This window comes from Etheostoma cragini, chromosome 21 (assembly GCF_013103735.1).
Source record: "Etheostoma cragini isolate CJK2018 chromosome 21, CSU_Ecrag_1.0, whole genome shotgun sequence".
Lineage (NCBI taxonomy): Eukaryota > Metazoa > Chordata > Actinopteri > Perciformes > Percidae > Etheostoma > Etheostoma cragini.
In genome coordinates, this window is record NC_048427.1 from 9,574,870 (window position 1) to 9,597,365 (window position 22,496).

The 22,496-nt window shown below is 38.9% G+C and overlaps 1 protein-coding gene across 9 annotated transcripts in view; it reads left to right on the top strand.

Moving 5' to 3' along the window:
* Positions 1-22,496, top strand: part of plce1 (phospholipase C, epsilon 1) — an 82,356-nt gene that overhangs the window by 53,945 nt on the left and 5,915 nt on the right. For 4 of the 9 annotated variants that reach the window (XM_034860819.1, XM_034860825.1, XM_034860818.1 and 1 more), the window contains 33 exons: positions 224-369; positions 517-664; positions 828-938; positions 1,066-1,175; positions 1,339-1,455; positions 2,968-3,009; positions 3,395-3,523; positions 3,617-3,753; positions 4,145-4,251; positions 4,499-4,623; positions 4,761-4,905; positions 5,310-5,474; positions 5,823-5,937; positions 6,170-6,332; positions 6,443-6,565; positions 7,469-7,605; positions 7,714-7,952; positions 8,067-8,128; positions 8,892-9,057; positions 9,148-9,255; positions 9,703-9,819; positions 10,416-10,574; positions 10,911-11,046; positions 11,319-11,360; positions 14,204-14,322; positions 14,665-14,782; positions 17,064-17,201; positions 18,449-18,739; positions 19,853-20,016; positions 20,936-21,197; positions 21,526-21,644; positions 21,796-21,924; positions 22,064-22,261. In XM_034860819.1, the coding sequence (XP_034716710.1) occupies positions 224-369; positions 517-664; positions 828-938; positions 1,066-1,175; positions 1,339-1,455; positions 2,968-3,009; positions 3,395-3,523; positions 3,617-3,753; positions 4,145-4,251; positions 4,499-4,623; positions 4,761-4,905; positions 5,310-5,474; positions 5,823-5,937; positions 6,170-6,332; positions 6,443-6,565; positions 7,469-7,605; positions 7,714-7,952; positions 8,067-8,128; positions 8,892-9,057; positions 9,148-9,255; positions 9,703-9,819; positions 10,416-10,574; positions 10,911-11,046; positions 11,319-11,360; positions 14,204-14,322; positions 14,665-14,782; positions 17,064-17,201; positions 18,449-18,739; positions 19,853-20,016; positions 20,936-21,197; positions 21,526-21,644; positions 21,796-21,924; positions 22,064-22,261 (4,587 nt within the window). The remainder of the gene's footprint in view (positions 1-223; positions 370-516; positions 665-827; positions 939-1,065; positions 1,176-1,338; positions 1,456-2,967; positions 3,010-3,394; positions 3,524-3,616; positions 3,754-4,144; positions 4,252-4,498; positions 4,624-4,760; positions 4,906-5,309; positions 5,475-5,822; positions 5,938-6,169; positions 6,333-6,442; positions 6,566-7,468; positions 7,606-7,713; positions 7,953-8,066; positions 8,129-8,891; positions 9,058-9,147; positions 9,256-9,702; positions 9,820-10,415; positions 10,575-10,910; positions 11,047-11,318; positions 11,361-14,203; positions 14,323-14,664; positions 14,783-17,063; positions 17,202-18,448; positions 18,740-19,852; positions 20,017-20,935; positions 21,198-21,525; positions 21,645-21,795; positions 21,925-22,063; positions 22,262-22,496) is intronic. The other 5 variants (XM_034860821.1, XM_034860826.1, XM_034860827.1 and 2 more) reach the window with 3 other exon arrangements.

Sequence of the window (22,496 nt, forward strand, 5' to 3'; positions counted from 1 at the left end):
TATAATCATAATTTCTCCCAAATTTTCTCAATAAATAGTATAAATTAAAAAAATTAAACCAATTCATTTTTTTTTGTAAATGTATGTATAGAAATGTGTGTGTCTGTGTGTGTGTGTGTATGTATGTATATATATATATATATATAATAGTAAATACATAATTGTAAATGTATAATTTATATAACTGTGTGATTATTTTATATGTAAAACTCTTTATCAACAGGTTAGTTCGTGGGTGACCTGGCTTATCCTAACAGCAGGGTCCATGGAGGAGAAGAGAGAAGTTTTCTCCTATCTAGTCCATGTCGCTAAATGCTGTTGGAACATGGGAAACTACAACGGCGTCATGGAGTTCCTGGCTGGTCTCAGGTGTTACGGCACACACAGACAAATATACTCATAAACTATACACAGATTTATTTTTGGTATCTTTTTGTTTGTTTTATTGAAAGAATAGCTGCTCACACAGAATCACAACTTTCATCAACTGACATTTGAGCTTTTTTTGTTCTCCAGGTCCCGCAAGGTGCTAAAGATGTGGCAGTTTATGGACCAGTCAGACATAGAGACCATGAGAAGCCTAAAGGACGCCATGGCTCAGCACGAATCTTCTTCTGAGTACAAGAAGGTTGTGACAAGAGCTCTCAATATCCCGGGATGCAAGGTGGGTTGCTGTTAATTTAAGTTTGGGACATATGGTAATGCAATTGTCTGATGCCTTGTAATACTTCATACTTTATATTTATTACTTATCTGACCACTAAAATTAAACAAATTGCCTGTACAGTAAATAATGGGATGGGTTTTTCTCTGTCCCTGCACAATAGGTGGTGCCATTCTGTGGGGTGTTTCTGAAGGAGCTGAGTGACGCCTTGGATGGGACAGCAAGCATCATCAGCCTCAAACCACATCCAGATAGTACAGAGGACTCAATAGAGGTACAGTAAGCACTCATAAGTATTCACAAACCAACACACATGTCACAGAACTGACTCTAGTAGTAAGAATCAGACATCATGCTAGTGTAATTCATCCGGTTTGTTTTGGCTGTCATTCTGTCTTTAGTTTGCGTCTGACTACAGCGGCCAACAAAACTTCATGTCGCGGTCTGGTTCAGATGGACTACACGTCCCAGAGAAAGAAGCCACTGTCAGCAACATCCTCCAGATTATCAGGTACACGACATCTTTGAAATGTCTTTCTTTTCTTTTCTTTTCAAAAGTGAAGACTATGAAGTGACAATGTTTTGTACAGCTGTTTGTACAACTTTCTTTTACTCACCATTTTTCTTTGATCTCTAATAAATTCTGTTCTTACTTTTCTCGTTCTGCTCCTCAGATCTTGTAATCGTAGTTTGGAAGCAGAGGATACTGATGAGGTGTCCACTAGTCCCTATTCTACTGGTCCATCCCCTGTGTCCAGAAACAACTCTTTCAGGGACCGCTGCCGCAATCAGTCAGTACCCCTCACCCCATTCTATACATTTTGTTTTCTCTCTTTACAACTCTGGAGCTCATACAAAATGAGTCTCTTGCTTAGGGTTACCTTAGAAGGGTGAATGTTTTCTGGAACAGTCTTGAACCCATCCGGGCTGAAGGATGATCTGGGTGGGGGATGTTGTGACCAAGATTATGAGACACAGTACAGTCCAGTATCAAATGGCACATAGCATTTGACACAGTCCATCAAGACCCAGGGTTATTGTGTATCAGTTGATTGCATAGAGCAGTTGCTATAACTCTTTTGATTACTTGTGTTTAACCATTTTTTATTTTACAGGCGTCTTGTTTTAATGTGTTTGAATGTGGGTAGAGCAAGTATTTATTTTATCTCAAATCACTTTCTATGGTCTCTTACAGTTTGTTTCTATGCTTGAGTGGAAATGTTACATTTTTAGTCATGATAAACCTCGTCTTCATTTGTATATCCGTATAATGTAAACCACCCTCCTTTAAGGCACACTGGAGAGATTCTATTGTTTTGCACTGTGACCCTCCCTGCCAAAGGTCTGTTTCCAGAATTGTGTTCTTATTTTTCTGTTCGTTCACAATGACTCATAGACGAAGTAAAAAAAGAAAGAAAGAAAAAGGTCTGCCATATACAGATTAATATCACACCATGACTAATGCTGAGCTGTGAACGATTGGCATGGCTGGATTCTTACTTCAGAATAAAAACATTAATTTCCGTGCCTCGTCACAGTTAGACGGCTTTTGTGGACATGCAACCACAGCAGTCTTTTTTGGAATAATAAGACAATTGCTACATAACAATTGATAAAGACTTAAAGTTAAAACTAAATATTTTAGTGGTTGGTGCTCATTAAAGAAAACTTTTTGGAATTAATTAAACAACATAATAAAAATACAGTGCTTTTCCTAGATTGGATTGTGTGGTCTGCACATTTATTCATTAACACACAATAATCTTTTGTGGAAGAGACACATTTTCAGATTGTTGTTGAGATGAGGTGGTGTTCACATAAACCCCTGTGTCACAGAGATAAAAGATAACAGGTTAGTTTCCTGTCAGGACAGGAAGGAACAGAGCTCTGGTACTGTTTAGCTCACGCGTGGCAGGTAGCTCAAAGCACAAGATGGAAGTTGGACACTAACATACAATTTTGGTGTTTGTATTAAGGAAACCTGGTTTATCTTCTCAGTTTTTTTGGACCGTTTTCTCTGACTGAGATATTATTTCACATTAGAGCCCAGGATAAAAACTCTTATTTAATTTTGGCTAGGAGTATTGTCTTCATTTGTCTGTACTGGGATACTGATAAATATTATGTTTCTCACTCAAAGAGGTTTAGGACTTATTTTCCGGTGTTTCTAATCTTTTAATCTTTTCCACTACCGTCCCCTTTTTGCAATTTTTCTTCCAACGTCTTTGTAGAAACCTCTGTGTCCTCTCTTTATTTGTCTCACACTTCCTCTGCTCCTTCTTTGTCCCCTTCTCCTATTCTAGTTCCCATTCGTTTAGGGCACCGCCAGAATCAAACCATGTCTTGTAAGTGGTTATGAAAGTGTCAGTAGTTTGAGTATGCTGCCTAAAGTCAACGTGGTTTAAGTTGCATTCAAGGAATGTGCAATGACAAATGCATGATGCTTTTTTTTGCTTGTTCAACCCATGCATTACAGTACAGAGTAAATTCCGTGTCTTACTGTATATGCAGATAATTACTTTTGACTTGACCTCAATGCATTTCTTTTTAAATAACTACTTTACCTGATTGGCTGCAGTACTTGTAATTAAATGTAATACCAGTTTTACAAATTCCTGTGGAACTCATTCAAGTTTGAAGTTCACATTAAAAAAAATAAGTTTTTCAAACCTTTTTTCCCAATCACAACTGAATTTCTGCTTTTGAAACCCAACTTCTACCCATCTTCAGATTCACGGTGGGGGACTTATCGGATGTAGAGGCTGACTTGTCGTCTGAGCCGGTGGTGAAAGAGGTCGAGTTTCAGGGGACGGAGGAGACGCACAGAGCTTTCAGCCATGGCACTGAGCTCATTCCCTGGTAAACAGCACATACACACACTTAGACACAAACATGTAGAAAGCTCAACAGACCATTCACACTTTTTGTGTTTTTATTTTTTTTATTTTCAAGGTATGTGTTGTCGATACAACCAGACATTCACCAGTTTCTGCTGCAAGGGGCTACAGTCATCCACTACGACCAGGACAGCCACCTCACAGCTCGCTGTCTGCTGCGACTACAACCTGACAACACAACACTCACTTGGGGTAAACTGCGACAGAGAGTGTTCAGTATAATTTAAAAGACATGGGTATCTCCTCTGCTGCATTGAGTAATCAGGGAATCAGTTACTTGTTCAGATATGTCAAAAATATGAAAATGTACACAATTCTGCTTATAAAATTCTTCAGTTGAACTTAAACCTTGTGGTCTATGGTTTGTATTGCCCAGGATGTTGTTGTAAGTATCATTTCCAACAGTGGGGCCATTAACCATTATGTTTTAAAGATAATTTACATGTGTTTATCCACGGTAGGTAAGCACTATGTCTTTTGTAACACATACAGTCTTAACTGGTTGTAAATGTTGCACAAGTGCTTAATATCCTGTGCCTTAACAACATTTCATACATATCGTAAATGTGTTGATTTATGGCAGGTAAGCCTCAGAGCGCAGGGGCCGCCTCTACAGAACAGCCACTGGGATTAGGACAGACTGTATTGGCAGGACTAGCAGAGGGCCTGTTGGACCTCGGAGTGGTGAAGGTTTGAAATGATTTTTTTTTTCTTCCAAAAAAAACTTTAAAAATATAATGTCTTTAGCGTTTTCTTTAAGTTCACATTGACATCATTATTTCAGATATGATCACTTAATACTGAGAATTCTCAAATTTACATTTAAAGCAATATTGAATTATCTTTTAGGATTGGTAATCTCTTTTTGCGTTTGAATAGCAATTGACAGTCACAAGTTAAATTGCACTCATAATACTTTGTTTATCTAAATGTACAGGCAGTGTTCCTTGGTCATCAGGGAGTGGACGTCCATGCTGTATGTTTGCAGAACAAGCTAAGCCAGATGATAGTGGAGGAAAATGGTCTCAGCCTCCTCTACGGCCTCAGTACCACCGACAACAGGTCAGTGCCTTATTACCACCAGCTCCCCGCTTCAAAATCCACTTTCTGAGCACTAATGTATTGTTACACTGGTACGCTGGTAAAACACCTTGCTGTTTACTAAATATTTTAACGAATCTCCTAACTACTGCCGCTAGACTCCTGCACTTTGTAGCCCCCAACCACACGGCAAAGATGCTCCATAAAGGTCTGTCAGAGTTGGTGAATGCAAACAGAAAATTAAAGAAGTTTCCTGACCAAAGGTTGCAGTGGCTGAGAAAGCAGTATGTCAGTTTGTATCAGGTAAGCTCTGAACTGGATGTTTCCTTGACAATAATTTTCTTGAAGATAAGCTTGTTTTGATGTATGCTTGGATTCAAGGTGGTATGGGATAAAGTTAAAGCAAAGTATTATTGGTGTTTTTTATCTCTTTTCCTTTATTGTGCTTTAAATCTGAAACCCCAAACTTGTGCCTAAAATATTTTGAAAGAGCCTCAAATTTCCAAAGAGCTTGAGGAACACTGCTCAACATGTGAAATAAGGCCATTAGCCATTTTGAACAAGTTCTATTTCCTATGGTCATAAAATTGTATGCAATACACAAACAATAATAAAAAACTTTGATTTTAGATTAAACCTTGCCTTTTTTAACCCGTTGCTTCCTTCCTGTCCATGAAATCTTCAGTGTCTGTGTTTGTTTCTGTTAGGAGGATGGCAGGTACGAAGGCCCTACACTTGCTCATGCCATTGAGCTGTTTGGTGGGCGGAGGTGGAACATGGCTACAGGCGGAGTGGAGAAATCTGCTGCCCAGAAAAACAGCCCTCTGAGCATCAATGATAAGACCAAGAAGAAGAAGAAGGTCCTTGTTAGGGTCAGTACATGTGCAAGTTGTTGTTGTGTTTTGACAGTACATTTGGCCGACACTCTTATCAAAAATGAGTGAGGAGGCAAAACTTCAGTGTGTTCTAAGTATAATATGCTGACTGGGTTTTCACCAACATACCACTGTTTTGACATGTTTTTACAGAACTCCCAGTTTTCCGCGGTTTTCTCAAATAATAAAAACAGTAAACTACACATACAGTATGAAAAGCCTCCGGTCCATTTCACAATTCATTCTGGATCTACAGTATCAAGCAACTACAGACTCACACATATATAGTTTCTGACTAAATAGTTCCTTGTTTTTAACATTTGTGTCTTTAAACTCCCAACACAGGGAGACAGTGGGGATGCCACAGATGACGAGATGGTTTCCAGGAAAACAAGGAGCTGTAAGGAGGGACTATATCGAAACGGGCCAGAGTCTGACAGCATTGACCAAGAAGATCCAGGTAACATTTTACGGAGCTAATTCAAACAAATAATCAAAGATCTGTAGAAGGATATGCCTAGGAAATATATGATATTTTTATAACTCACAAAACTACCCAATTTATAAAACAAACAAGCAAACGAGCCTACACAAACCTAATTTCAATGAAAAAAACAATCTTCACAGGACATTTCCTATGGCACGGTGTTTGTATGATTTGTATTTACCCTCAGTTCTCTTTGACTCCATAGACGACAGTTTCCCTGGACCATTTTCCCTGTCATCCAGTAAAAGTCCTGGATTGCTAGCCTCGTCCTCTTCCTCCTCTTCCTCTTCCTCCAGCATGGTAGGGTCTAACCATTCCCGCCCGCAATCCTCTCCGATCCTCTCAGGAACTGCCAAGTCACAGCCAGGGTATGTACCGTACTTTATACCAGGATAGGAGGTGTGAAAGTCTGATTAAAGCATGAAACCTTCCTTTTTCAGTCAGGTTAAATATGTAGTAATTTCTCTGTGGGTTGTAGGGCGTGGAGCAGCAGGTCGTGGCACGGTCGAGGTAAAGGCTGTTTCAAAGGCTTCCAGAATCTTATGATTTCTGACAGCTCGATGAGCTTCATCGAGTTCGTCGAGCTCTTCAAGTCATTCAGGTAGATACCAAAAATGTGTCTACTACAGTTGATCCTGTTGTTGTTTTTTTACCTTGTTGGTGCTCTGCATTATCAGCAGAGTAAGATACTGTCCCCAAAGCTTAGATTCACATACAAGATTATCAGACTTAATTTTAAGCTTTAAAAGTTTGTGAAATATGTGTCAGTTTGATCTAAAACTTTGAACAAACACTTTTTTCTGGTTATATGTATCCGACATTCAGTAATGGCCTAAAGCAATGATATACAGTATGTACATTGCACATCTTCTGTTTATTTCTGCCATTCCACTCCCTCCTCTTATATAATTACTGTGTTCTTATCAATAGCAGCTAAAGGCAGTATGGTAACACAAATTCAACAAATGCTTCTCGAGGTTATCATGCCCATGTCTGTATAATATTTAGCTTCTATTATATTTTCCCCTGTCAAATGAAAGGAAACAATGTTTTGCTATGATAAGCACTGTAATATTCACATACCAGTCCTCCTACATTTTTTAGATTGTACTTTATCCTCTCATCTGCTGCCCAACAGTTTTTCTTTTAAAATGTCACACTTGCTCAACTAAAGCCAGGCAGTGAAAATGGAAGTGCCGTACTTCAGCAGATCATTTTCTCAAAAAAACTGCATATTTCTTTTAGCCATTTGGCCGTTGTCTGTCCAGTGGCTAATTGACATCCCTTAAAGCTCATGCAACAGTTTGTTATCAAGGACATTGAGATTAACTGATACTCATGACACTTGCCTTGGCAGGAAAACAAAGTAATACAACAACAGAGGATATGTCAAATTAAAGTCTGAATGCATTTGCAATTGGGTGTATCTGTGGTGTGAAATAGTAAGTAAACTGCTTGTCCTGTCTAAAGTGTCTGAAATGAGATTGTGCTGTTTCCTCCACAGTATCCGAAGCAGGAAGGACCTGAAAGAGTTATTTGACACCTTTGCTGTCCCATGCAGTCGTTCAAGTCCAGAGTCTGCTCCTTTGTACACCAACCTCAGCATAAATGATAAAGACACAGGGCTACAGCCAGACCTCGGTAATAGAACAAACCGTTACATTCTTTTATTTATTGCCAGCTGTAAAAAAAGAAAAGTGAACCAATGGATCTCCCTTACTTTTGCGCTAATCTCTTCCTCTTTTCCAGACCTATTAACCCGCAACGGTTCTGATCTTGGCCTATTTATCCGGACGAGGCAGCAGATGTCTGACAACCAGAGGCAGATCTCAGATGCCATTGCAGCAGCCAGCATCGTGACAAACGGGACAGGAGTGGAAAATGCATCACTAGGCGTCTTGGGATTGGCTATTCCTCAGCTCAACGACTTCCTTGTGAACTGTCAGAGAGAACACCTGAGCTATGATGAGATTCTCAGCATTATACAGGTAGAGTTTGAAGCCTATAGGGATGAAAAACATTTAACCAAAAAAAAAAGAAAACTGAAAGGAAAAGAGTGTAGATCAATGGTAATTCATTTTTTGTATGCTTTTCTCTTGCAGAAATTTGAGCCCTCATCAAGCATGAGACAGATGGGTTGGATGTCATTTGAAGGCTTTGCAAGGTATAGTAAAAGCAATTAACTTATACAATGGATTAATGTCCCTTATCAAAAAACAACAGTATTACATACTGTATCATAAAAAAGTGGGAGTTAAAGTTTATGTTTTAAATGTACAACATTTTAAGAAACCTATCAGTTATTTCTTGCTAATTGTAATAGGACTGAACAATTTGGGGGGGAAATCTAATTGTGATTTTTCCACCAGATCGCAATTATGATCTGATTTGCAATTTAAAAAAAAAAAGGTAATTAGGTAGCTAAAAAGGTTTAGCTAAAGTTTGATATTCACTGTGTAACAGATAAAACAAATCATGGAGCATAATAACATGAATTGCCAGCAATACAGTAAGGGTTTTTCTTTTAATACGCATGGAACATTACTCAGTCAAACACAGAAAATGTTTCACTAAAGCTAAAGTTGTAATAAGTTATAATAGTACTTTCCTGTAAACTAATTTATTTTTCTTTTTTCCTTCTACGATCATGTTAAATAAAGTGATAAAATAGTTATGAAAAATCCACTGGAAATAGCACATGTCTATAATATTCCAGCATTTATCTTATGGAAAAACAGTAATCATAACAAATACTGAAATAAAGAAATGTTAAACCACATGTTACACCAAACACTACCATATTCAACTAAATATTGCAAATTCAAAAAATTAAGATCTTTACGATTATCTAATTGCTTTCTTTCAAATCACGATTTTGATAAATAGCATTATGTAGTAGTATCTAACCATCCCTCATTCCGTACCAGGTTTCTGATGGATAAGGAGAACTTTGCTTCTCGTAATGAGGAATCCCAGATGAACCCGGAGGAGCTGCAGTACCCTCTGTCCTACTACTACATTGAGTCTTCTCACAACACCTATCTGACTGGACACCAGCTCAAAGGAGAGTCCTCTGTTGAGCTCTACAGTCAAGTAAGTGGGGGTTCCGCCTATGTGAGCCGTGCTTCAGATTTTTCTGGACCCGCAATCGTGTCATTATCATTAAATGTTAATTTTCACCAGGTGCTGCTGCAAGGCTGTAGGAGCGTTGAGTTGGACTGCTGGGATGGAGATGATGGCATGCCAGTTATTTATCATGGACACACGCTTACCACTAAAATACCCTTCAAGGTTAGACATTATAATCAGACAGCGATTGAAAAACAAAACAAAAACAATCAATCACATGCTATTTTTGCTCTCTGCTTCATATCAAATGTTACCACAACAGAGCCATATCACCAAAGCACAGTAGTACTGCGGTTTGTTTTTGTCAAAAACTGTAATTTTTGACAAAAGTAGAAAGGCAGAAATTCCGTTTTCTGTAAACCAAATAAGCATTTTAGAACACATATCAGCGGATCTCAGTAAACTAGCTCACCGCTCTTAAGGGACATTTCAATGCTATTTCTTTTATGGAACTAGCCAGAGCCCGCAAACACCTGTATGTTATTTGATGATGAATCTAAGTGCTGTTTGAGTAAATCTCATTAGTATTGGTTTCCATGGAGTTTAATTGTTTCATATGTGATTTAGAGAGTGATTTCTAAGAATTAAATCTCTCCCATGATTCTCCAGGATGTGGTGGAAGCAGTTAACCGGTCTGCATTTGTCAATTCGGACATGCCCGTCATCCTGTCCATAGAGAACCACTGCTCCCTTCCACAGCAGCGCAAGATGGCTGAAATCTTCAAGGTATGGCAGCAGCTATGTCAGAAATTCAGACATTGCACAAACATAGATAGAACCTTTCTTATCATGTGTGTATTCCATGTGTTAGTTTTTTTGGGATGTTGTTGGTGTTTTCTGAGTAGTTACAGAGTAGTTTGCAATAGTAGAACTTGACTTATTCGTTTTCAATGCCCAGATTTTCTCAGCTGCTGCAGACATTCGAACTGGCGAACTCTTTTCTGATCTTCAGGCTGCAACTGTTCCTTTTTTATTGCTTTATTTTGAGTTGTATACTCAAAGCCACACATATCTGGGCACAACAGATACATCATGTAATGTCATAGTGCTTTCATTTAACAAAACTTTCCAACGTCCTATCCTCCCTGGAGACTAACTTGAGTGGCTTGATGAAAGAAAAAAAAAAAAGAACTTTGATGTTGAGACAGCTCTACTGCCTCTGGCCAGCTTGTGTCCCCATGGGCTCGTTTATTTGCAATGCTGTTTTGCATTGATAAAAATACTTTTACTTTCCTCTCCTCCTCTCACTTCATATTACATTCTGGTCTGTACCAGACATGATTTATTAGTCTATCCATCACGTTTTAATATTTATCCTGTAGACAGTGTTCGGGGAACGGCTCGTGACTCGCTTCCTCTTTGAAAGTGACTTCAGCGATGACCCTCACCTGCCTTCGCCACTGCAGCTGCGGGGGAGGATCCTCCTCAAGAACAAGAAGCTCAAAGCACACCAGGCACCAGTGGACATACTCAAACAGAAGGTCAAAAAGGATCCGGTCCTGTCCACACATATATAAACACTTACATAATTTATATTTTTCAGGTAGCATTAGTGCATTCAATATTTAGCAGTGTTGATTAGAGTGCTGTCTCATAAATAATGGATGCTAATGTGCTCAAATGTACACATCACAACATTTTAACTTAGTTTACCTAGCATACATAATGTGCTTCAGTATATACACACTATAGATTTTCTGCAGATAAGAGCTTGTATATTTACAGGCAATGGGTAGAAATAGATCAAATGTCAGATAAAGGATATCTTTGTATATATTAGGTAACTAACTTGTACAATATGTTAACCATTTTTACAGGCTCACCAGCTGGCCCACATGCAGGCCCAGGCTAGCAATGGGTCAACGGGGGTTACTTTGCCTGGAAACCACACCAATGAGGACGAGGAAGAGGAAGAAGACGAGTACGACTACGACTACGAGTCTCTATCAGATGGTAAGGAGAACTGCAATGGGGTTTATGATCCCTGGACACATTTCAAGCACAAAGCTACCTCAAAAACTCTACATAAGATTTCAATAGATTCTCTGGTTAAAACATCACATAAACTATATTTATATTCTTATGTTGTAGCCCTTAAATCAGTTTCTGTTCACACTTTTATTCTGTCTCTCTTTTTTTCTTCAAACACTTAAGTTTCTCTTTATGTTATCGTCTATTCTCATTCCCCTCCTTTCCTATTTTATCTTGCCTTTTTTTCCGCGTAGCTGATGTCCTCACAGCCTCTACTGCCTCATATGGCCTGGAAGGTAAATGCATGGCTCTGATGCGCCTCTCTATGTACCAGTGTTTCCATCTAATTTTGTTTTGTGGTGGTAGCTGTTGGTCTTTCGCTGATTCATTTTAGTTCTTGATCATCTTTTTATTTTTTTATTAGTATCCAAAATGGCTTCTTGAAATACTACATTCAGATTATGATCCTGGAATTGGGTTTTAAGGGGAAATGATGGGTCCTTGTTGCAAATGTACTTGCTGTGCTTGTCTATTATTGCAGAATAACTATTGTGGAAACACTGGTATGTAGACGTGCACAAGTGATCTGCATCGTTGCTCGTATAAGGTAACAGGTGCTAGCATTCTGCTTTTTGTGGACGTCAGGTGGTGTTCTGATGCATTGTAACATAGCCATCTATCGTTCATGCTAAGGATTACTTCAAATTTAAACCATTACGTATTATTATAATATCTGGAACCCAGTAAAAACTTAAAATAATACCATCTAATCCATTTGATAGTAAAACATATTCTGGGAATTGTGTTGTTTGACGGTTTGAGCTGTCGTTAATGTGCTCACACTGGGGATGACCTCTGCCATTCTCCAAGTCATCCTCCCTCGTTCTCCAATGTAGCTCATAAAATAAGGACAACCATGTGTGTTCTTCAGTACAGACGTTAAGACTGCTCTAATTTGTAGTTGCTGTTATTCATAGAGCTTTTAGAATCGCAATAGGTTGGCACCCAAGCAAATGTATCTTCGCTAAATTGCTAACAATGGATGTTTTGTGAAGTCTGGAGTGTTTTGTCATGATGATACATTATGTAAGTGCAGTAATGCAACATGCTTAACTACCGGCTTGCTCCAGCATTTGCACTTTGTGTATCCATCATCCAATATGATTTTTATTCTAAATCAAATTGTCTCATGAACAAAATGTCTAGAGCAGACTGGATATTGTTTAAAAAAAACAAAAAAGTTATTTTGATTGTGAGTTGTGTGTGTTTGTGTTTGGGTGCTTGTTTTTTACGTGTGTTTGGCCTGCTTTTATGTTTTTAACGCAAGCCACAGTATATCTGCCACAACCTTCAGGAATTGTTCAGACAACTCTGCTGTATTAATGAAGTATAGAGTGTGGGCCAGATGGGACCATACTTTCTACCTTTAGACTGACCTCGAAAAATATTTAATTAAAACATCTAAATTAAATTAAAAAAACACATTTTATTAATTTCAGTCAGTATTAGCATGATTTCTCTTTCACATCACCTCCCTCTCTCCCCCCCTCTGTACTGTATTTGTCTGTGACCTCGCCAGTGGCTGGGCATGCTCATCAGGGAAACAAAACAAAGCCATCTGGTTTCTCAGGCCCTGCACTGCCCCCTCACTAAACAACTGACCAGGGGAAACTACCCTGTCACGGTCGCAATCCCAGGGCTGCTCTCTCCTAATCCACTTATCGGTCAGAGACCTTTCAAAACCATTTCTCTCATATAAACCTCATAGATTGGTTGATACCTTTTTTTTTCTCAGTAAAATATTAACCATAACTCAGACAGCTAGCAAGATATGCTGAGTACATAAACTACACTCCACCCTCCACTGTCTGCATTTGACCCTACATGCTTCTACTTGACATCTTCTGGCATAGTTAATACAAACCCTTGAGCACCAAACTGCCAAGTTGCCACCTTCTGATGTTAAACGGTAGCTTTTTCCAGTCACAATATGGCCCAACTCTCTTCTTTGGCTACCGCCTACAGGGTGACACCCTGGGTCAACTCTGTTGCTGAACCTTTTTTAAGGCCAAGATTCCAAATGTCAGGAATTAAACAATATTTCTGTGATAAAAGTCTTCTGCGCTTTTGAGTTGATGTGTTCCTTTCTTTGTTTTTGGCTGCGATTAATGTGTAGGAGGAACAGGAGCAAAGGGAATAACTCCCTACTGTTGCTCCTGTTTACAGTTGATAGACATTGCTTTAAATATCAACGAGGATGGGCCTGCTCATGGGCTCTGCAAGTAGTCAGGGATATTGAAAACTGCTTTTCCCTTTATAATTAATCTGTAATTGCCCCCACCTGCCGTCATCTTAAATGCATAATTAATCTCTGAATGAAATGCAGAACCACTGTATATTATTATAATTAATTGTATGTGGATACATTATCTATGCAGCAAACACCATGGTTGAATGCTGAAGCTAATACAGAAGTGCCTTTAAGCTGCAGTTACAGTAAATATATTTTCCGACTTTCTTGAAGTAACAAGAAAAACGTCTTTTAAAATACAAAGTCAGCATTTTTTTTTTTTACAAGAAGTAAGATTCCCAATGGTAAATTTACTTATTCTTAAATATACTGTATCTGAAAGGTGGTTTAACATATGGTATATCAACTGGGTCATCAGCTCCAATGCATTTCTATTCTATGCAAATACATTTTAATCAAGGCTTGATGTTTGTCAGGCCAATTTTTGCCTCAACTATCCTGGATCAAATGTTGTCTGCTATGCTAATATAATTTTTTTTCAAATGGATTGGAGATGGTGTGCAGGAATTACATTTATTAAGAAACATCCATGTCCTTAAAAGAGTTATGACTGGGGGCAAGCATGCTTGATTGGCGGGTATCTTAACTTGTCACACACGACCACCATGGTTGCACTTCTTTCAGTTTCCGCCATATTCTTCACTGTTTTCAGATTGTATTTGATCCAATGACACTTTTAATTTGCACTGCATATTCATGTTTGTTGTTTTTGACACTTGATTCACACACAAAACATTCTCTGACAGATCCATTTTTGCTACATACAGTATTCCTACAGTAACACCTATTAACACCTGAGAGCTACTATAATTCTTTTTTTCTAAATAGATAATATCCTGGATGACAAACCAGAGGTGAGGAGCTCAACAGAAAAAGAAGAGCAGCCTGTTGATGAACTACCGAAGAGGATGAAGAAGTCTGATAACACCACGCAGAGCAAAGGAAAGGTAGGGAACTACAGTAGAACATATCCTGAGGAAGAAGCCTGTTTCATAGCTACTAGGTGCAAGTGGGTAGGTTGGCTGTTTGGATTCAAGTCACTGCTTATAAGTACTTATTTTGGTTAAACTATTTTGCTGGTAGAACAGAAAGAGGATACAGAAGAATAAACATTCTTAGATTGAATTTTCTGATGATGTCAAACTATGAAATGTGGACAGCAAGGTACACCTACTCTCTTCTGCAAATGTATCTATGAAGTTCAGCTTTAGCTCCAATTGTACATCACTATCTCTTTAAGTAAAATGTTTACAGTGTTGTCCGTGTCCTGTGTCTACCTGCACCTGTAGGTGTTTGACATGGAGCTGGGTGAGGAGTTTTATCTTCCTCAGAACAAGAAGGAGAGTCGACAGATTGCCCAGGAGCTGTCAGACCTCATCATCTACTGCCAGGCTGTGAAATTTCCTGGTAGATAATATTTCGTCATTCCGTCTTTGTCACATACATATAGTAGCTCTTTTTCTTTTTCACTAATTCAATATGATTTATTCTCTCTTAAAATCTTTCTTCCATCCTGACATCTTTTACTTTTGACATGCTGTGCTTTGCAATATCTCTTTTTTTCTTTCTTGTCCCAGTCTAATACACTCCCATGTTATATTTAAGGGGTCAAACCTTTCCCCATGTTATTTTTTTTTCATTGCTAGACATTAAATTTCCCAGTGTCACACTCCATTCCTCTCCCACACTGGACACCCACAGAGATGATGAATATTTTTTTACCCATGGGAAAGATATGGTTACTTCATTGTATTGTCAGTTCCAGAACTGCACAACAAAAACCAGCGTGTTATATACCGTCCCTTAAGGAAATATTTTTAGGATATCCTGGTGGTTGAGTATAGTTAGTACCCAAGCTTCGAATTTGTTGACTTTGATGGTTCTTTGTCACATGTCACTTCCCTGTTTCTTCCACTTTTAACTTTCTTGCTACAAGGTGATATGTTAACATTTTAAATGCATGACAATGCTCTCTAATCAGCAGTTTAGGATGTTTGACTTTGCTTTCTGTAATCTCATAAAAATTCTCTTATTTCCTCTTTATTGGGGTCTCTCGTCATTCCACGCTACCATTTATCTCAAATAATATTTGTTTAAATATCAACCTCTTATCTCCTCTTTCCTCCCTCAAGTGTCCTCTCTCTGCTTGTCTAATCTTTTCTTTACATGACATTTGCTCTTATAAACGTTCCTGTGTTTCCACTGGTATTTTATTTGTTTACTATTTCCAATGACCTGAGATCTGAGAAAGAGAAGACAGGGCAAATAGCCCATTACAGACAGCAGACTGGTTGCCACTGTCCGCTCTCTGAACTGGTTGCAAACATTTAAATCATTAACAATTATATAATTAAATAATTAATCTTAAATATTTTCAAGACAAAGATTTGACACCCAACATGAAATAGCTCAAGATTAACAATATTTTTGCATTAATATTCGGTAATTTGAAGGGTTACTTTGATTGTTCAACCTGGACCCTATTTTTCTAGGTTTTTGGGAACAACAATCTTTGACATTGGTCCAGTATTAAGCAAGAACCGCTGCTGTCAGCAGTCAGCAAAACAAAGCTACAATGTAAGTTTTTTGGGCAATTATGCACCTTCTAAATACGTTCACAAAAGTGCTTGTTTTGCCATTGACAGGCTCAGAATAATATAGAGTCTGACAACATTATGGAAAGGATTTCAAAGAAGGTCGACCTATCTGTTAAGGGGTAAGATCCTTTTTGCAAACATAAAAACATTCGGGAAATTAGCGTTCGCTAAAGCCACCAGGCTCCATGTAAATATAAAGTAAATACACTTCATTCAAAGATGACAGTTACAAAATAAAACTAAGAAAACACGTTTTGCTTCATCTTTCCACTTCAATCCACACAATCACAACTCTTGTTATGGTTGAAATAAACACATAGTTTACCGATTTACATGTGAAAAAAGGTTGGTTCTATACACGCTAAAAATAATATTTAAGATGTTTTTTTAAATGGAGTCTGGTGGGCTAGTGATCTTATAGCTATTTCTGAATTAACAAAAGGTCATAAAGAGGTTTTAAAAGGCCTATCCCATATGGATCCTTTCCATAATTTTGTCAGAATGTCACTGGCAAAAACAGCCCTTTTAGTGGACAAAATTGAAGATGCACATTTGCCCCATAGGGTTACATTACAGCACGGTCTGCTGCTGCTGGTCACAGCGTTCTCGCCTAAAACTGGACCAATTTCAAAGACTATTGTTCCCATCAGTCACCTACATACATAAACATAAGAAAGTAATGTCCAGCTTGACAAAAAACAAACTTATCCTTTAATGACATTAATTATAACAAACAAGACCTTTGCAAAGAAGATTGGAAGCATCTATCTGCTTCTATGTTGCGTTCTTCATGTTATCCCACAGATTTGATGATTGATTTATAGAACAAAAATAAGCTTGTTTTAAAGGCAAAAACTATTAGCTCTAATAATCTGTGCTCATTAAAACAAATGCACTTGGAGTGATGCCTGGGAGGGAGAAGACCAACTTCCTCAATATGCTAAAAATTGACAGCATTTAGAGAAAATGAATGAGAAATGTTTTGAAACAAATAACGAATACTAATGAACATGAAGTGTGGTGTCTCTATTCTGGCTGTGTTGCATTATTAACCACTTTCCTCCGTCTGCCTCTTGTGTTTGGAAACACAGGCCTGTCCACGCTGTCTCCAGCCGGCTCTGGTAGAGGGAAGGACCGGGGAAAATCCAGGAAGTCCCTATTTGGCACAGCTCCCCCTCGCTGTAGCACAACAGGAGAGATTGTGACCCAGAGCCGCACCCCTGGGAAAGGTATGCAGGGCCTTGGCATGATAACCGTTAGTATGAGGGTGTGCATGAGGAAAAGGAAAATATGTTAATAGATATTTTTGTTCCATGTTTAGGTGTTTCAGAGATATTTTGAAAATGGGTGTGACAAAATGTGAATAATGTTATTGTATAAGAAGCTGAACAGTCGCCACAGTGCAAAGCGGACACAAAATATGCCATTATAGGTTAGTGATAAATGAAGATAGTTGTTGTTTATGAAAGAATGCAAGCCTGTAGAGGATTTAGGTAGATACAATTCTAGTGACAAACTGAAATACTGACTTCATTCTTCTGCAATGCAGTAACAGAATTGGGATCCATATTTCATCAACGCTGCCTAATTTCTCAGTTTACCTCTCTATTTTTTTCTCATGCCAGTAGGAGCACCATGGAGGCATAGGAACAAATTGATGTAGTACCGTCAGGATATATTTATGTATATAGACATGTGTGCAAATATGACAAAACAATTAATTTGAATAAAAGGTACCAACTGTAGCTTTAAATGTGCAGTAGGTAAGCCTTATTAAACTAACTGTGTGTCATATTTGCGGAAACTGACCCTATGTTTAAGTAGAACTACATGAAGCATATATTAAAGGTGCCCTGCCACACGTATTTCATAACTTTGTGTTATTGTTAAAGTACCTACCATGGGCTCTGTAACATTTTTGTGGAAAAAAGGCCTTGGTTACCTTGTTTTAAGCCATTCTAGTGTGGTGCAGAAAGCCTGCAGGGAGACTCGGCTCGATTTGTGCCAGTTCTCATTAATATTCAATGATCTAAGCTGCTTGACTCTGATTGGCTAACAGCTACCCAATGAAAATCCAGTCTCTGGCACCACCTACAGCCTGTATTGTGATTTGCAAAAATCCACCGCTCCCTGTTAAATGCAACCCCCCACTCTATTGTGAACAGGGGGGAAGGGGTTAGGAGACTATTTTGGGCTTTAGCAGAAAGGGGGGAGGAACTGAGAAGTTGTTAAAATGTTCAAATGTTTTGGCTAAGTCCTGGATCTTCACAATCCTACCCACGGCAACAATGTAATTTAAAGTTTGGGTAAAACAAATTTAGACAATATTCATTATAATATTCAATATTCATCAAAATTGAATTGGTCCTCAGAGCAGTTCTAACTCTTCATGGACAGCATAGCTCAAAGTAAGGGGCTGAGTGAGCAAATTGGTTTTCAAGGCCTTTAAACGTCTCTCTCTCTGTCCTCCCTCTAGGTGGTGCAGAGCGGCTGAGCTGGGAGGAGCAGCAGACATCTCCCATCCTCAACCCCCCCACCTCTCTCAGCGCCATCATCCGCACGCCCAAGTGCTACCACATCTCCTCCGTCAACGAGAACGCAGCCAAGCGCCTGTGCCGGCGTTACTCTCAGAAGCTGATCCAGCACACCGTGTGCCAGCTGCTCAGGACGTACCCAGCAGCCACCAGGATTGATTCAACAAACCCCAACCCTCTGCTTTTCTGGTTGCATGGTATCCAGCTGGTGGCACTCAACTATCAGACGGATGGTAAGGAGAGATGCGGTTTTTCTTTGAATGCAAAGGAACATCACTTCTAACTTAAACAGCAAGTGCATTAAATGTTTTTGTCATTCACAAGGAAACAGGAAACCAGGGAGGTAACGTTTTTTGGTTTGGTTTGCCCGTTTGATTGTTGGTTTGTCTATTTGTCAGCCGGATCACGAAAAAACTATACTATATACTATACTTTTTACGGAACTTGGTGGGAGTAGCATTAGCCAAGGAAGAACCCATTAAATTGTGGAGCGGATGTGAATAAAAGGGCAGATACACAAATAATGTTTCCCTTTACCTTTTGTAAAGGGGAAAAAAATTGTGAGATAGGGTATTTTATATATGTGGTAAAGAGAGTGATTATTCAGTTTTACTTTGTCATCTTCCTTTGTAATGCAATAGAAAAAAACTTCAAGGCCTCCTCTTCATGATAATGTTAGCTTTTTACAAATTAGCACACCCTTGAAAATGGCTAAAAACTTTACTTCTAGATTATTATCATAATTATCAGATTCTAGATCCTTATCATGCTCTTTTTGAGGGATCATTGATCTCAAGGTGCTTCAATGCTTGTTTATTTCTGCTTTTCTTTTTTCTCTTGAATTCTCTGCTGTCTGTGTTCGCCATCTGAACTCTGACAGATGAAGTTATTTTCTCTAAAAGGCATATTACATTAAAAAGATTATCTTGTCCTCCATCTTATTCTCTTTAGATCCTTTCTCACTCCCTATCCCTTTTTTACTCTTCCTTTAGTTCACTCCTCTCATGTTTCTCATGTTCCTCTCATGTTTTCTGTTTACTGACTCTATCACCAATCATTTTTTCCCTTTGAAAAGTTTACTTTTGGAAAAAGTTGTGGTCACCCTTATGTGTGTGTTAAGACCTCAACATGCAATCAGGCATGCAAGGTTTGTTTATGGGACATTCTTTCAGTCTGGTTGATCTACATCAGAGTGAATAACCAAAAAGGAATAAACAGGAAAAATCACTGCTGTAACAAACTGGATCATCTTTCTCTCCTTTTTTGCTTTTGCCCTCAAGGTGGAGTTAAGGTTTTTCATTATTGCTTGTTAATATTATAACTTTCCTGCTTTCTTTTCCTCCCAGACTTGCCCATGCAGTTAAACACGGCTCTGTTTGAGGCCAATGGCGGCTGTGGCTACGTCCTGAAACCGGCGGTCTTGTGGGACCGTACCTGTCCGCTCTACAAGCAGTTCTGTCCGATGGAGAGGGATGTGGAGAAAATGAGCCCTGCTCTCTATTCCCTAACTGTGAGTTAAGATGACATATGGAGAATGAACAATCAGTCAGGAAGACTACTTTATCCTTGATAGTTTGTTCACTGTACTTTCATCCTTACTCCTTTTGTTTCACTCCTTTAACCTTCTGCCTATTTTTTTCACCTACCTCTTTAAATTGACAGTTTCACTTTAAGGAGTGCTGCGTATTTATTTGCTTAAGTAAGGAGGAAGAATCACAAAATAGCTATTTACGTTTGCAAAGTGTTTCGTTTGCAATCTCAACACTCAAACATACGCTCCTAAGTAGGTTTTTTAATACAGTTTTATTGCAAAATAGTCTGAATGTGCTTTCAATATTTGACAGTCATGAAGGCTACCAGGGTAATTCCATATACCAATGAATGAGAACAGGACCTTATACAAGCTCTGAATTGCATTATCATTTCCTTTTCATCATTTTGTGTTACTCACTGCACATTGTTTGTGGAAATTATCAATGAAAGCCTGAAGGTTATCACAAGGTCTGATTTTTAAAGTTGTGTATGTAAATTTGTGTATGCACTGTACATGTGTGCAAACTGTAAATTATTTTTGCATCTTCTCTGAAAAAACAAGATAAATTACAGTCACAGTAGCAGACATTTAACTGTTTTAGAAGTGTAACGGGGAAAAGTTTATTTCATGTCACGACAAAGATATTGTTTGCATAAAATTGAAACATAATGTAAGTAACGATGATTATGTTGACTATGTTCAGTGGCTGCCTTTGCTTTTTCTGAGAAGAACCAGCAGGATATAAACAAGAGGGATGATCTCACACTTATTCAACCTGTGTGTGTGTGTGTGTGTGTCTGTGTGTGTGTGTGTGTGTGTGTGTGTGTGTCTGTGTGTTTGTATTTGTCAAACATGGTGTGACTATATTACTCACTAATCATCACACCTCTTGCAGATTGTCTCTGGTCAGAACGTTTGTCCCGGTAACACCGCTGGCAGCCCCTGCATTGAAGTAGATGTTCTGGGCATGTCCATCGACAGCTGCCACTTCCGCACCAAACCCATCCACCGCAACACACTCAACCCCATGTGGAGTGAGCATTTCCAGTTCACCGTGCACTTTGAAGAGATGTGCTTCCTGCGCTTCGCCGTAGTGGAGAACAACAGTTCCCAGACTACCGCTCAGAGGACACTGCCTCTAAAGGCCTTAAAGCCAGGTAGGAGTCTCAGACACAACAGATGTAACCGGGAGAAGGATGCTGTTTGCAAGAGCAACTGTAAATATGAAGTCATGTATAAATAAACGTCTGCAGTGAATATACAATTCAAAAACAATTGAGGCCTGCCTGCCTTTTGTCTTGTGTATGGTTAATATGCCTTGTAATGTCTTGAATCAGTGTCATAAATTAAATGTGAACAAAAATAATAAAAATTAACTCAGCCTATTACAAGATGCTTTACTGTTTTTTGTTTTGTTTTTATCAGGCCATTCAGTGTTATCAGTTTGTGTGTTTTCAAAATACATTTTCTTGTTGTGTGTTTCAGGTTACAGACATGTCCAGTTGAGGACACAACATAATGAAGCTCTTGAAGTGTCAAGCCTGTTTATCTTCAGCCGCAGAATAGAGGACGGTCCCACAGGGGGCGCCACTCCCTCATCACTGGTAGGACTTGTAGTTGCACTGAGATGCAGAGGTTACAGTCGAAACTGGACCTCCGTTTTTTTTTTTTAAGACTGTAGGATAAAGCAGAAATGTTATGTCAATATGTTTCATAACCACTTGCTGCCTTGCACCTCTTCTGCTCCCCACACAGCTGTTCAGTTCAGAGGAGAAACATGCCTCACGGCAGCACAGGGTGACAGTGTACGCAGCGCCTGGTCCTGAGCTCTTCACTGTGTTCTGTGTTACAGAACAGACGACCGCCAAACAGCTGCTGGACACGGTTAGTAGTTTGGAAGCAAAGATGCATGATGCTTGGATATTGTAATATGATTGCGACCTGAGCAAAAGGCAGTCCAGCTTGCACTCACACACTCACAGTTTTTGTCTCTCTCTTTTAATATGTGCCATAAACTATGCAGGTTGTAGCATCTACAGGAAACCCGTCACAATACTTTCTGTGTGAGGAGAAGGTCCCTCTGTTGAAGGAGCGCAGCGAGCTGAAGCGCTGTGCTCAGCATCGTCCTCTTGCGCCCGAGGAGGAGGTGGTCAGACTGGTCTCCAGCTGGAACTCTGAGGAAGGATTCATGGGGAGGATCTGCCTCAAAACACGAGAAGAGGTACACACAGAGACTAATTTACTGTAGTAGAAACAGAAAGCGGATCAGGAAGCTTTATAAAAAAGAAAAAGGGAAATTTTTTTTTCAAATTTTTTGAATGATTCAAAACACTTTAATCGCAACGTATGAGGCACTTGATACACACCTTTTGTGACCCATCATGTAGACTATGGCTCCCTCTTGTGTTTTTTTATATATATATATATATATATATATATATATATATATATATATA